General features: G+C 43.1%; 1 protein-coding gene across 7 annotated transcripts in view; it reads right to left on the bottom strand.

Annotated features, from left to right (window-relative positions):
* LOC149870629 (uncharacterized) overlaps window positions 1-15,259 on the bottom strand; it is a 281,125-nt gene that overhangs the window by 83,211 nt on the left and 182,655 nt on the right. Inside the window, exon 3 of one of the 7 annotated variants that reach the window (XM_090034731.1) lies at window positions 11,285-11,353. The exons of the other annotated variants lie outside the window; for them this stretch is intronic. Coding sequence (XP_089890857.1) covers window positions 11,285-11,353 — 69 coding nt within the window. The remainder of the gene's footprint in view (window positions 1-11,284; window positions 11,354-15,259) is intronic. 7 annotated transcript variants of the gene reach the window in all.

Here is a 15,259-nt window from a genome sequence, read left to right as displayed (position 1 = left end):
ATGTTTGGGAGGCTTCTTAGCATCTTTTTATGATACAAATTTACTCCTATTAGTGTTGAAATATAAGCAATGCAACTATAAATACATTTGAAAATTAGCCTCTTTAGTGCAACTTCTTCTCTGAAACAGCAGGCTTCAGTGGAGATATGGACACAAAAAGGAGAGAAATCTTATGAGAATACAGTTCTCTAAGGAGTCTTTTGATGCATTTCAATTCCTGATTGGGAGAGGAAAGATAGAAGATACTAGAACGAAAAAACAAAGATTTAGGTTTATTTCATGTCAAGAGAAGGTTCAAATAGGATGGAACTGTATGTCAACTGACTTGCTCCACCCCACTCTTTCTTTCCAATTATGAAGATTTAAGCATTATAATAAAAAGAAATATCAAAGAATCACCTATATTTCTGCTTTGGCTTCATATATGGGATGCAGAGGAGCAAAACAGACATCATCTATAGAACCTTGCAGGAAGGTTTTTTCTGCCTGTTATAGTAACTCATGACTCTTCTTGGTTTTTTTCATTCTTCAGGGCTCCAGCTATTCATTTCAGCTTCTATGATATTGTGCATTTTTAACACAATGCTAATTGTACATGGAAGTCATAAGTAGCAGCAGCAGCTTGTTTACAGCTTGAAACAAATGTAAAAAAATGCAATAGCTACCAATTGTAAAGACATAATTTAGTGTGACCAGCTGGCCTAAGGCATAGTTCCAACTAGAGTTTGTCAGAAGTTTTTCCATGAAAATTTTCTGTCCCTGTCAGAAATTATAAATTAATGACATTTATATTGGTTTCTAATTTATTGGTTTCAACAAAGTTTTTACTGGGCAGATTTCTCATGCCCAAAATGTAATTTCTGGTAAAAACAGAGAAAAAGTATCTGCAGTCCAAGAAAGAAAGAAATATTTCATAGATTCATAGACGCTAGGGTCAGAAGGGACTTCATCAGATCATGGAGTCCAACCCCCTGCCCTGGGCAGGAAAGACTGCTGGGGTCAGATGACCCCAGCCAGATGCCTATCCAGCCTTCTCCTAAAGACCCACAAGGTAGGAGAGAGAACCACCTCCCCTGGAAGCCCATTCCAAATTCTTGCCACCCTTAAGAAATTCTTCCTGATGTCCATCCTAAATCTGCTCTCTGTCAGTTTGTAACTGTTGTTCCTTGTTACCCCAGCAGGAGCCCTGGTGAACAGATCATCTCCAATTCCTTGCTCCCCCCCCCCGCCCCAATGAATTTGTAGATGGTCACAAGATCACCTCTCAGCTTTCTCTTTTGGAGGCTGAAGAGATCCAGGTCCCCTGGTCCCTCCTCATAGGGCTTGGCCTGCAAACCCTTAACCATATGAGTGGACTTTTTCTGGACCTTCTCTAGGTTATCCACATCTGGATGCAGTATTCTGACTGAGGTCTGACCAATGCTGCATAGAGGGGAAGTATCACCTCTTTGGATCTATTTATCATGCATCTGCTAATGCATGATAAAAGTGCGGTTAGCTTTGCCGATGATTTCATCACACTGACAACTCATGTTCATCTTGGAGTCCGCTATGATTCCAAGATCCCTTTCTGCTTTGTGCTGCTGAGAGGGTCATTCCCCAGCTAGTAAGTGTGCTGGATATTTTTACACCCTCCCATCTATTTATATGGAGTGGGTGTTTCAGAGTAGGAGAGACAGAGGCACGTAAACCCCTAAATAGCTAACAGCTAGGCAGGTAAGACACTCTCCTGAGATATGGAAGACAGGCTCAAGTCCCTCACATAAATCCGAAAAGGCAAGGATTTGATCGGAGGGGTCCCACATTCCCAAAAAGTGCTGCTATCCAGCTGTTAACTGTTCAGGGAGTTCCTCTCTCTCCCCCTTTTGATTTTTTCTGAAAATCTTTAAAACATTTTCAACTTTATCCTCATTTTGGAAGTTGATATTTCAAAAAACTGGGGAGATAGGAAAACTTTTTCTGGGCTACCTCTAATCTCCACTGCCCATTGAAGGGCTACAGTTTGTCACAGTGGTGAAAAACTCAAAAGTCCTATTTTATGTCTCACTGGGCATGTCTACATGAGCCATTAATGCGCAACAATAAACTACGGAGCCTGCACGTTTATTACTCTGCAGTTTGTTGCTCCCATGAAGCTCGTGGGGCGGGTTACATGTATACCTGGGGGACTTGTACACATGATGGGGATTTAGTCCTCAGTATTTTATTCTATGCCCCTTAAATTAAAACAGCGGGTTTTTAATTGAAACCCACTGTTTTGATTTTTCCGTTACATTACAGCAAGAGACCCAATTTTTTTTTTTTAATTGGAGCCGGAGCTTGCTCACGCCTTGGGGCTATAGGGGGCCCCAGTCAACTGTTTTTTGAGCAGCACCCTATGGGCTTCCAGCAGGCAGGCTTGGGGAAGAGTTAGATTGAGCCAGGTGCCACCTCCCAGCTGGGGCAGCACTCAGTCCACTAGCAACCCACCTGAGCAGCTCTGGTGGGGGGAAGGTGCCACTACTGGAGGGAAGCTGCTCACCAGCAGCTTATCCCCTAGCCATGGGAGAGGCAGGCAGGCTCCACCGAAATAAAAAAAAAAAGGATTGGGTCCCTCGCTGCTTCTGCCTTCATCAGGGTCCTGAAACTGGCAAGATGGCTGGGGGCCCCCAGAAACAGGCTGGCTTGCTGCTGTGGCAGCATGCAAATACAGCAGGAGGGCAGCAGGGTTCTCCGGCAGCCGGGGATGAGCTGACAGCTGCACTGTTGCAATTTGCAACGATGGAAACTCATTTAAAACCCCCAAAACTCTTGCACATGTACGGCATGATGCCATTAAGCCACATAAAGTGACATTTTCATCACATGTACATGGTAATGGTGTCACGTGTACAAGGATCCCTGGACTGCAGCACATTGAACCAGGTCACAGCAGCTCTGGCTGGCCAGAGCCCAGGGGGTCAGCCTGCCAGCCAGTCCTGCTCTGATCAGACTCAATGTGCTGTGGAGGGGCTGGCTGGCACACAAGGGTGCTTTAGTGCAGAGCTAGGCAGCAAGCAAGCCCTGTAATAAAGCACCCTCACGCCCCAGCTAGCCAGCTTAGCATCTATACATGCGCTGTTACATACAAAAAAAACTCTGCAGCTGACTAGGACTTGTGTTTACAAGTCCTACTCTCCTGTGGGTTTTATTAGTTTTGTGCACTCTAATAGGGGTGCACATGTAGATACTGAGATGTTTGCTGCACAGTTAATCAGTTAACTGTGCAGTAAACGTCTCGTGTAGACACACCCACTAAGTTTGATTGATCAAATGGCATCAGTATCCAAATGTCTTCTTTAACCTCAAATTCACTAGAAACTAAGTATCCCTATTTCCCAAATGAAGGCCACAGTGATTCATGCATTTGTCACACCTCAGTTGGGTTATCATATTTCACTTGCTCTGAAGCCAACAACCCCAGTACTAGCTCCAGCTAGTACTAAATGTAGCTGCCTGCCTTTTCCCTGACGTAGGTCATTATGAGCATATCAGGCCTATGCCCTCCACAGACTTCTAGTCAGATTCTAATGCACATTTGAAGTTTTGCACTGAACCATTCTGAACACATGAACTAAAGTTATCCTCTACTTACTAATTTTTATTTATCTTAAAAAATGAGTGGCTCAGGACACAAATGTTTTCATGGACAGGATGAGAAAAAATCATAATACTGCAAACAGTTTCTCATGTAGATTTTCCTTCTAGTTTAAGTAGAGCCACAGAAGTATGCAACAAGTTATTTTAATGGTCCTCAGAAAACATTGTGATTCAGGTTTGGGGCAAACATTTGGGTCTCTTATTTTATTCTAATTTTATCTTTATCTTTGGGATTGGAGATGTCACATCTAAAATAGATGTAATAGAAAAAAATTCATCTTTTCTCAAACCTAGCTGATCAATTACCAACTAGTCCACATGCAGCGTCCCCTATATGGAGCTTACAGTGAAAAACTATTTCAAAATTTCATTTTGACATATACTCCATTGGTAGTGAAAAATGTGCTGTCACTGATAAGTGGCCTTACCAGAACATTTTGTGGTGAAAAGGCTTTGAAAGAAGGAAATGGAAAGGGTATGGCCTTTCATTACACTAGGTAAATCTATTTGACCACAGAGAGGTTGGGATTCTGCCGCTGAGGTTACAAACTAAACAGACCATCAACTTAATTAATGTACCACTTTCAATTGAGGGCACATTTTAGCTACACCCAGCAATCAATGTAATTCCTTTACAAGGTTAACCCTCTGCCACCAGAGCTGAGTTTGGCACGGAGCCCACAGTCTGCCCTATTCTTGAATGTCTTCTAAACCACCTTGTGTGAACAGTTAGTTCTCAGGATCTTTGAGGACAGCTGTAGCCAGCTGCACTTCAGGGAAACGCAGCCCACAGCCAGACTATGCTGTACATTCCAGATGATTCTCTTCTGTCAAAAATGGTGAAAACAACACTCATTACATTGTCCTAGTGAATCATTTTTTCCACTAAGAGATAAAAGGTGGTCCAAGCAGTGTGATTAATAAAGATATTTCCCACAAGTTGTTACCAAACCAGGGAGTGCATGTTAAAAATGAATTGCCCTTTTTTTGCTATTTTTCTCTAAAATCTCACTGTTTGACAGTTGAGCTTTCCTCCTTCACATACCACAGTTGTCTTTAATATCCTCCAAATTCAGAATCAGAACGAGACCAAAGCTATACAAACTTTTTCTAAAGAAACCTGAAACCAGGTGAAGTTTCCCTGTTCCCCTTCCTTACCATACACCTAACAAATCCAAAACAAGTTTTGCCAAGTTTTAGGAATGTTTCAACACACCTAGCTTGAGCCTTAGGAGCCAAGAAAGATCTACTAGTTTTGTAATGAAACTGAAATAAAACTTTCACATTATCTGTTCTGAGTTCCTAGTCACCTAGGACATATGATATTGCTGTTGCTACCTAATGCTTTTTAAATGTTATTCTAGTTCTTTTTTTTAGATGAATACATATTAGCCCCCCACCAAAAAATGTTTTCTTTCTTTCTTTCTCTCTCTCTTTCTCTCTCTATATATAGAGAGATAGATTCTCTCTCTATATATATAGAGAGAGCGATATCTATCTATATATAGATAGATACACACACATATATAGATATCTATCTATATATATAATATATATAGATACATACATACATACATACATACACACACATATATATATCTATCTATATATATAGATAGATGCACACACACACACATATATCTATATATATATCTATATAGATAGATAGATAGATACACACACACACACACACACACACACACACATATATCCTAATTCACGGGTTTCAGGGTCAAAAGATACCCCTATGATTTTCTATCAGGACCTTCTGCCTAGTGCAGGCCAAAATACACCATTCAGTGTTAGAGGGGGATCCCTAACTCCTGTTACCTGACTGATGCAGAGAGAGATGACAAGCAGCAGAACTCCTGTGGCTTCTTAGAGAAGGAGCCCACAGACGACATGCAGTTTCGCAGAGAAGCTAGCTGGGAAAAGGCAGCACCTGTAAGCAGCAGAGTTAATGGGTTACAGGGCCCCAGATTACAAATGGCAGGCAGCAGAATGCTAGGCTGTGGATTCTGATAATTAGCAGTATCTGGACCTTGTTGCAAAGTGACCAGAACAGGAAAGAGAAAGAGGCCATGGAAGTCTGAGCCTAGGACTAGAAGCTCCATCTAACCCAGAACTCCAGAAGAGGAGGGAAGGAGAGGGAGAGGTGCACAGAAAGATAATTCATGTGGCTAATGGGGAGGTAGAAGGCCAAAGATTAGGACACCCTGCATTTAGGAGCTGAGGGCTAGGGACATGGCACAGTTAGAGACAGAGGGCTGGGAAGGAGAGTTGGCTGAGGCTCAGGAAAGTGTGATGCCTTGCTCAGGCAATTGAACTAAAAGATCAAGCCAAACCAAAGCAGACCAAAGTTGAGTAGGTTGGAGGAGAGAACGCCAAGTCTTGCTCTGGTTTCTGAGGGCAGGCTCACAAATTAATATAATTTTTTCCAGGAGGGTATAGCAGGTGAGAATATGGTAGATACCCTGGAAATTAGGGCTGTGCAAAATTTCACCAAGTGTTTTGTTTTGAAACTGTTTCGATGCTTTTTGAGCTCAAAACAGCTACATGGAAACAAAGCAAAAGGCTTCAAAACAGCTTCAAAATGAAACAAGGGCACTCGAAATGTTTTGAAAGTTTTAAAACATTTTGAGTTTCAAAGCCGGGTTTACTTGGCTTCAGTGCTCGCAGCAGAAGCCTCCTCTCACCCAATGCACAGCTCCAGGGGCCCACACCCCCAGGAGGGCTACAGGACCGTGCTAGACTTCTCCCAGGGGTGCAAGCCTCTGGATCTGTGCACTGGGTGAGAGGAGGCTGCCACTGCCACCTGGGACTGGCGGGAGCAGCAATCTTCCCCGGCACTGGGCATGAGCTGTGTGCAGCACCAATCCAAGGCAGCAGCCTGAGCCTCCTCTCATCTGACATGTAGATCCAGGGGCTCACACCACCGGGAGGAGTCCAGCATAGGCCCACAGCCCCAGATCAGTGTCCCAGATGAGAGGAGGCTGTAGCTGCCAGCAAGTGTCAGGACTTTTTGCTTTGAAGAGTTTGAGGTACAGTTTCCCAGAAACCTCTGCACCTATCTCCTTGAAACTTGTCAGGCTTCATGCCTGCAGAAGGGGCTACAAGCCCTGCAATGTTCATCCAAATCAGGCAAGAAATGACAAAGTTTTAGGCATTTTCATGATTCCCCATTATAGCCTACGGGCGAAACAACACAACTCAGCAAAACAGCAGAACAGTTTTGACAAAACAGAATGGGAGAGTGCTTTGCAATGAAATGAAACAATGAAAGAAAACACTGTCCCTTCAAAATGAATGTTGAAATGAAATAACGGTGTTTCGCACAGCCCTACTGGAAATCCAGACAGAGAATGGAATTATTGTGCCTGCCAGCAGGCATCATAGCCACCCTCAGGGGAAGGATCCTGGTACACCAAGTAATTCCTGAGTAAAGACTATAACTTTGGATTTGAGCTACAGCATGCATCTTTTAGACTGACACCCAGATTAAAGATAAATGGTGACAAAGATTCTACAACATCCATAGATAAAAAGTAGTCATTTGAGTACTTACAAACAATAAATTGTGTAATAATCATATTAAATACATGGAACTTGAGTCTCTTCTCTTTCAGAAGTGGTAGATCAACATAAGCAACAAAGGAAACAAAGTCACCGAACATAACTTGGCCATGCTATTTCTCATTTATCCATTTACTAATTCCCCATACTTTCTTTCACCCATTTGGAACAAAGTCATTGTCCTTTTCCTCCCTCTTGACCTCTAGCTTTTACTTTTGACTGTTTAAAAAAAAAAACCTTAAACTCTCTGGAATCACTCTTCAGGCCCCAATATCTCAGAAACTCACCTTTCCTTTTAGTGGTTCAGGAACCAATTTCACTGGCTCCCTTTTATAAAAATATCTACTTGAAATTCTTAGCAGTTCCCACCTAGCTTTTACAGAGGGGAATAAGTTGCTGTCAAAGCAACTTAAACACTTTTGTGCAAGACAGTGATTATAAAACGAATGTTTTAATTTCTTTCAGGTGCTTATCCTTAATCATTCACTTACATACCACTTTCTCCACCTCCTCCCCAATAGAGTTCATTATCATCAACAATTTTTCCCCATCAATATTCCCTCCTCCCATTTACACAGATGTCAGACTTTTGTGTGTCTTCATTTTAAAGATGCAACTGGCCAGTCAGAATATGAGTCAAACACTAATGGAAGACAGAGAAAATGATTGTCTGAAATCACAGTGGGCATGTCTACACTCCAGCTTAGATTTACTGTGCAGTAAGCTACTGTGAGTAACGGTTTTTGGGTAGCTCCAGGCCCCCCTGGGTGGCTGACAGGGAGCTACAGGTCAGAAGACAGCTGTCCCCCTGCCCCAGCAGCAGGGAGTTCCTGGCCCTGGATCCCTGATCAGGGGCATGAGGCTTGGAAAGAGCTGCAGGGGAAACTTGCTGCTAGCTACCCCACTGTAAAATCAGCGCAGGGAGCTTGGACCAGCCCCACCACTGCAGCTCTTTCTAAACCCTGTGTCCTGATGACCCAATTGGAGCATGGGGCTGGGACCTGCTCCTGATGGGGACAGTTCCTGGCCAGGCTGGGCTACATGGGGAAGTCTGTATGTGCAGTCCAGAGCTGGCTGGGGACTACCCAAAACAGGACAGGCTGTACGTGCTATCCCTCACTGCCTGGGGCTGGCTGGGACCTGTCCTGGTCAGGGACAGGTCCCAGCCAGCTCCAGGCTGGGCAGGGAACTGTCCCCATACAGGGAGCTCCCAGCCCCTGCTCCACAATTGCAATTGTGTTTGAATTTCATCTCCTTTTAAAGGGACATCTGGTCTCCCTTTATCTATGAGCCCCTCCACTTGTTTTACTACCTTCTCCCTTTCTTCTTACTTAGCGGAGATAGGCTTCTTTCAGCACCCTATGTGTTTAAATGGCTTGTAATAGTATATTCTTCTAGTTGATCCCTTTTTCTACATATAAACACTTTGCAATTGAATTTATCCTGTGCTTAGATGCTGTTCAATTGGCAACCTATAAATAGAGTGCTAGGGGAGAAAAGGGCAATGGGTATGGAAATATTCTGAAGGGATCTTTATCTAAAGACATTTGTGAAAAAGGAGTAATAAAATCTTACACTAATCAAGAACTTAATTTCTTTCCTTTCAACATGAGTAGAATGTGTAAGACAAGCATCTTGATTTGCCCAGGTGGAAAGTTTTTAAGGGAAACATTTTGGAGGGCGCATGTGGTAGTTTATGGTAATCATCATGTATTTATTTTGGGAGATAAACTATTTATACTTGGTATGTTTGGTTTGGATTGTGGAGGCAGACATAGAATGGCTGTCCACAGCTTGACCTTGACACAAGGAACGGACCTTTTGTAGAGTACCACTGATAAATACTGCAGGAAGAAAAGAATTAAGGCTGTGCGAAGCTTCAGTTGCTGACTCAATTTAATCTCCAAATCCAAATCGAATCAGGAGATCCTTTAATCTCTCTGAATCGCATTGGAACCCTCCAGAAGTAGCTTTAGGCAACAGACTGGTTCTGCAAAACTGCTGCTTGGAAGTGGTTAAGGGGATAGGGAAATAAACATGCACGGTGTGTAGAGCCGGGAGGTGAGGGCTGGGCTAGGGTATGGCAACCTTCTGTTGATATAATTTGATTTGGAATGACAATGTTTGTACTGAACTGAACTTCAGGACAGGAAAAGACAGACAATGGTACAAAGCTGTTTCATTGTTAGTCTAATGTGCTCTTTTCTTCCCCCTTGGCTTACTCAGCTGATTATTATGTAACTGATCAACTGGGCTAAATTTCAACCTGTCCAGGATATTCTCAATTATGTATTTTTATAGAATGGAATATTTTGAAAAGCCTACAATATTTCCTGTGATTAATATCTGTATTAATATTTGTTTTACATGCTGCATACTTGGTTAACAAAATTTAATCCTAAATGAAATGGTAATTTAACATAAGCAGGCTTCTAAATTAAGGATCTAAACAAAGGAGTTATATAGTCTTCCGTCTCCTTACATATTTTTCATAGGAAAACACAGCAATGGCAGATGAAGTGGGGTATGAAGCAGACATTTTTTTTTTTTTTCTGCTTAGAAGGTCTGCTTAGAAACAGAGCAGATTTCAAAATGACAAAACAATTTTTCCTGGCAAGTTTGGTATCAGGCTTTGTTTTGCTAAACCTGATTATGTACTTTGGCTGCATACAGCTAGCATATGTTCCAAACCAATTTAGTCCCTGTTCAGAATGATTCTCCTTATTTGTCCAACAGCTTCGGAAATCATTTTTTCATGCTTACTTTGAGAGACTGTTTAGTGCATATGTATTCCAGGGACAACAGAGCTCAGAGGCAATGAGGGTCCAATTCATGACTGTTCACTTCCACTTCAGGCCATATTTTAATAATGCTTCCTTTGTTTTTAAACCTGCTATTTGGGGTATAGATGTTCCAAGAATGAAACGTTACATGTACTCTACCAGGGGCCATATGAATAAATATCACAGAACTAGGAATCCCCTGGCCCTTTATTAAAATGTCATGGAAGGGCCGGCTATGGTCAGCATTATAAGTGTGCAATTTAAAAGAAGTAGTGATACATAGAAATCTTTTAAATTTAATTTAAAAAGCAGTGACACACAGAAATCTTCATACTTACAACTCATGCAAATTAGACAGAAGAAATGTTTGCCCATCCTATTGGGCTGCCCCATTCAGGACATTCTAGTACTTCATTCACTTCAGCTTTTAAGATCCCAAATGATAAGCCTTCCATCATTCCCCTTTGGGGATAATACATTTCTCACCTTAAGCAATCCCACAAGTAAAAGTTTTTCCCAATAATTAGTAGACTTAGTTTTATCCTATAACTTTATGTAGCACTAGAGACATGTTTCCAAAAGTTTTCCAGTACCCAAGATAAAGTGCCAGAAAATACTGAGGCCTCTAATAATCATACCCCAGACAGCATCTCAAATCAGTTTTTTAAAAATGCTATCATTTTGAAAATATTGACTTGCTTCATAATACTCAAAATCCAAGACAGCCAACCTGCAGCATGCATGCCAGGCAGCCTGTGTGTGTGGCACACAGCAGACTGAGAAGGAAACAGGCAGCATAGTGATAGGGCAAGGAGCAGAAAGCTGAGAAGTAGATTATGCAAGGAGCAGAAAGCAAACCAGCAGATTAAGCAGAAAGCATAGAGAAGAGAGATGAAAACATAGCAGCAGATTTGGCAAAAAGAAAGGATCAGTGGCCCTTGGGGAGGGTGCAGGCCTAATTTGTGGTGCATCTGCCAAAAAGGTTGACCACTCCTTCACTGGTGGGTACATGTTTCCCCATAGTATAAGTGGTTATCACATCCCTTCCATTCTTCTTGAGGACAGATATGGAGAAGAATTACATACCAGTGGTTTTAGAATAGGATACCAATTATGTGCACACCAATTCTGTCTAACTCCTTGGGGAGACAGACTGGATTGGACTTTATAGCATGAGAGAGATTAGCATCTTCCTGCTTCAGTTATCCCTTATGCAAATACAGATAAGAATATCTACCCAAAATAGAATGTTGAGGATTAGTTAGTGTCTGCATATTGGAAAAATGAAGTAGTACGAGCTTCTTTCTTACCTACATAGGAATAGCCAGTTCTGGAAAGCTTCCTTTTCACTTTTCTATCATGAAATAGGGCTGCCAATACTGCAAGAAAAAAAGCTGTTACTTGAAGATTGGGTTACCTTGGGTTATCTTGATAAATACATAGATCAGTTTCTGAAGGAAACCACCAATTCTTTCCAGCACCACCAATTCTTACTAGGCCCTAAGTAGCTTGGCTCCTCTAAGGGCACAGACAGAAAAGCAGCTTCCTTTGCAATTCACAGCACTTTGCAGGAAGTGCTGTGAGTTGCAGTGATCCTCCAGACCCAAGAGAAGTTCATTATTGGGTCTTGGAGTTGAGGATTCTAGCTGCTTGCTCCCACCTTGCAGCCCAGTCTCTATAGCAATGCTACTCCTCCCTCCCAGCCACAACACTGTTTTCAGAATGGGAGGGAGGGAAAGGGAGCACAGAAAATTTGTTTTGGGCGTTCCCCAGCCAGCACTGGACAGTGGGATGGGTAGATTGGAGCCTCCCCACCTCGAGGTGATGGGGGGCCTCCAATCCACCTGCCCCACACTCCAGCACTGGCTGAAAAAAACCCAAATCAAATTCCCTCCTCTCCCTTTCCTCCCTCTCATTCTGAAAACAACAACAGGCGGGAGGTCCACAGACAGAAGTTACAGAATGTGGTCTATTTTGGAGCATGTTCATCTGAATCCTCATGCAAAATGGGATCAGGCCCTTCTAAAGTGGTCTTGAGCCATGCACTTCTGTTTGGTCACAGTTGTAGACTGTTTTCTGGGGCCAGATCATGTGAAAACTATTACTTCTGTCTTTGCCCTAAGTCTTTTTTTCATGGATGCCCATGACTCAAAAGGTCCCAAACTCTTATTATGGCAAAGGAAGATACTGCAGTGTAGAGTGTGACGTAGCCAAACTTAATACACCCTCAAGCCCTCCCAATGTGTACCATCTACCCTGTGGATTTAGGAAGGAGGGGTTTCATAGAAGCTCCTGCAGCTTCTGAGCCCTATCTTGCAGAGAGACTTCCAGAGATTTGGGGACAGGGGGCAGACCCCACATTCATGGGTCTAACACAAACCTAAGAATTCTTATTTGTAGTCATATGAAAGCTGTTTGCTGAGATGGCTAGCCATATTTTTCCCCTTACAGAACAATACAAGACAAAAGGGCATATCACCAAAATAAGGTGTCTAGAATAACTATCCTCAGCAGCAATGCATCTTTGCAGAGGCCTACATCTTTCAGAATTTCAGAGAATCCCCACTTAACACCCCACTTCCACCCCAAATAGCAAGACAAGGAGAACCGACCACTTACTCTGACAACCTGCTTTTAATGCAACGGGTTTCTACTACTGTTGGATGAATACATTTCAGGTTCTTCTTTTGATGTAATCATGTTGAAATAAACCCTTCCAGTGCACAGCTTATGTTTCTGTAGGCTCAGAAAGGAGAAGGTAGGAAGAGACTCTTTTGCTGTGATCATGGTATTTCCCACTCAGGGGAGGGTGCAGCCAGGCCCAACAAGCTTCTGGAACTAAACTCTGGGCAGTAGCATAACTAGGAGAGAGGCAGGGGAAGAGGCAAATGGGACACCATCTTTGTAGAGGGGAACAAAAATAGCCATGACTGCAGTGACGGCTGATCATGCTACTGCAATTGGCACCGCAGAGCCAGCACTGCCCTTGCCACAGAGCTGTCCAGCTATGCCTCTGAGCCTGGTTCATTTTTCTGGTGTCATCTGCCACTAGCATAGGTCCCCCAGAGTAAGATTACACTTCAAACTTCAGTACAGCATGGAGATACCTCAGCTAGGTTATATACCGGAGTAGTCTAGCCAAAGTAGCACAGAGTTCTATGTGGGCTAATTCAGCTTCAAAACTTCATACTGCCACAGTTAGACTATTGCTGGTACCTGAGCTAGCTCAGATATCTCCACACTGCCTTGCTGTCTCCAGTATAGACAGTTTCAGTTTCTGGGATATTACATATGTCCTGGGCTTCGTATAGATATTTCTCCTCTGAAAGCACTGTCTGGTTATGCCTCTGTTACGTCCAGGTGAGATGTGACTGCTTTCACCTGAGCAAAACCTTGAGTTCAGTTTTAACTCACAAACCATGTACTGGCAGGGAACCGAAAAAAAGAAGACAGCCCTCTGCTCAGGTGGCCACTGAGCTAATTTAATCTCTCACTGAAACAGAAAAAAAAACCTCCAGGTCATCATCTGGGCCCATTTTCCCAAGGTTCAAGGGCAAAGTTACTGGCTGAGGCCAGGTCTACAGTCCCTGAAATAAAGTCCCACCAAGTCACTAAGACTGCATAGGGACACCACTTGAAGTAAATTTTGTTGCTTTCTTGTTTTGATTGAATTGATGGGCTGCTATCTGTTGCAGAAACCAGCTCTCCTTCTCCATCATCCATTTTAGCAGGCATTCCAGACAAATGCTGAGCTGAAATCACATGCTCATATTTTTAGCCTCAACATGTTTATGGGCTTGGATAATTCAGTCCTCTCCTTCTTTAGGGTCTGAGACAGACGTTACATAAACTTGTTTGATCCAAATCAGTTAAAGCTGATACTACATTCAACCAGGTTTAACTCAAATTGGTTTCAGCCATTTTCAAACTGATTTATGTGCACTGAACATCTGTTCTGTTGCAGGTGTAAACCAATTTCTAATCACTTAAGCCAGTTTGTGTATAATGTCTATCCCTAACCTAGAGGAAGCATGTTGCCCACCTTCCTCACCAACTTCTCAAATAATTTCTAATGCAAGACATACCCCTAAAGGGATATGAGTACCTTGTATGGGGAAATCCAGATTCTCTGGACATTTCTTAGCCGCAGAGGAAGAGGCAGGTTCGTGAACTGGCCAGAGGTCACATACAGCCACAGCAAACAGCTGAGCAAGACTGCTGCTGTGCTCCAGCAGAGTGGAGAAGCAGTGCCCTTTGAAATAAAAGCCACAGCAAATAGCTGCACAGCTTGTCTTCTACTCAGTAACCCTTTATTAATAACCACCCAAACACGAATGATGTGCATGCTACTATATTTACCCAGACCCTGATCTGTGAAATCCAAACAGTGAACAAAATGTAGCTATCCAGCTGAGGGCACAGAAGTCCACCTTACCAAGGTTATCACAATCAAAAAAAAATCAAAGGCATGCTAACACCAGATCACTGTAGGACGGCATTCCTTTGAGAAACTCTTACAGACTATGGCCAGATTCAGATTTACAGGCAAATCTGCAGCAACAAAGTACTGGTTTACCATTCAGGCCAGCCTTAGGAAACGGAAAATGGGCAGCAGTCACTAAAAAAGCTGCTATCTTCAACCAGTCCTTCTCTGTGAGCAGAAACTCTTTGTCTTTTAAGCTCATCTCTCTATGCCTGACATCTTATATGGGTGTGGTGCGTGACACTTTAAAGTGAGCTAAATGCTTTTACACTGCTTTAATACTGTTGGTGTTTGCATGCCTTGGCGGCATATTGCACATTAACTCTAGCTGCTGTAGGAAATTTGGCAGTGTAAAAATGACTTGTGGTGCAGCAAACTAAAACTCCTTTGACTTTTGCCCCCTACAGCCATGGAGCAAAGGACCAGACTCCGTGTAGCTCCATGGCTGTGCAGGAAGCCCTGCTGGCAGCCTGGCAGTAGCCTGGGAAAGCAGACTCCACCCAAGAAAAGCAGTGAACCTGATCTTTTTTTCTTTCCACCCCCTGGAGCCTGCCTGAGCTGCACAGGGGCCCAGTGCTTCCCTCCACAGCTTTGGTGCCCCCATGGGTGACACCTGTGGGGGGCCACCACTGCTGCAGAGGGAAGCACCAGTCCCTTGCCACAGCCCAGAGACCACTCCACCTGGCAGCAACTCGCCCTCCCCTCCCAGCCAGAGAGGCAGGTAAGTCAGCAGGGTGTATGCATGACACAGGGATTTATCAGTCCTAAATTTAAGTCGAGTTTTTTAAAACCCACTGCTTCA

This window comes from Crocodylus siamensis, chromosome 2 (genome assembly GCF_052110815.1).
Source record: "Crocodylus siamensis isolate JL-2025a chromosome 2, ASM5211081v1, whole genome shotgun sequence".
Lineage (NCBI taxonomy): Eukaryota > Metazoa > Chordata > Crocodylia > Crocodylidae > Crocodylus > Crocodylus siamensis.
This window is presented reverse-complemented; position numbering and strand designations above follow the sequence as displayed.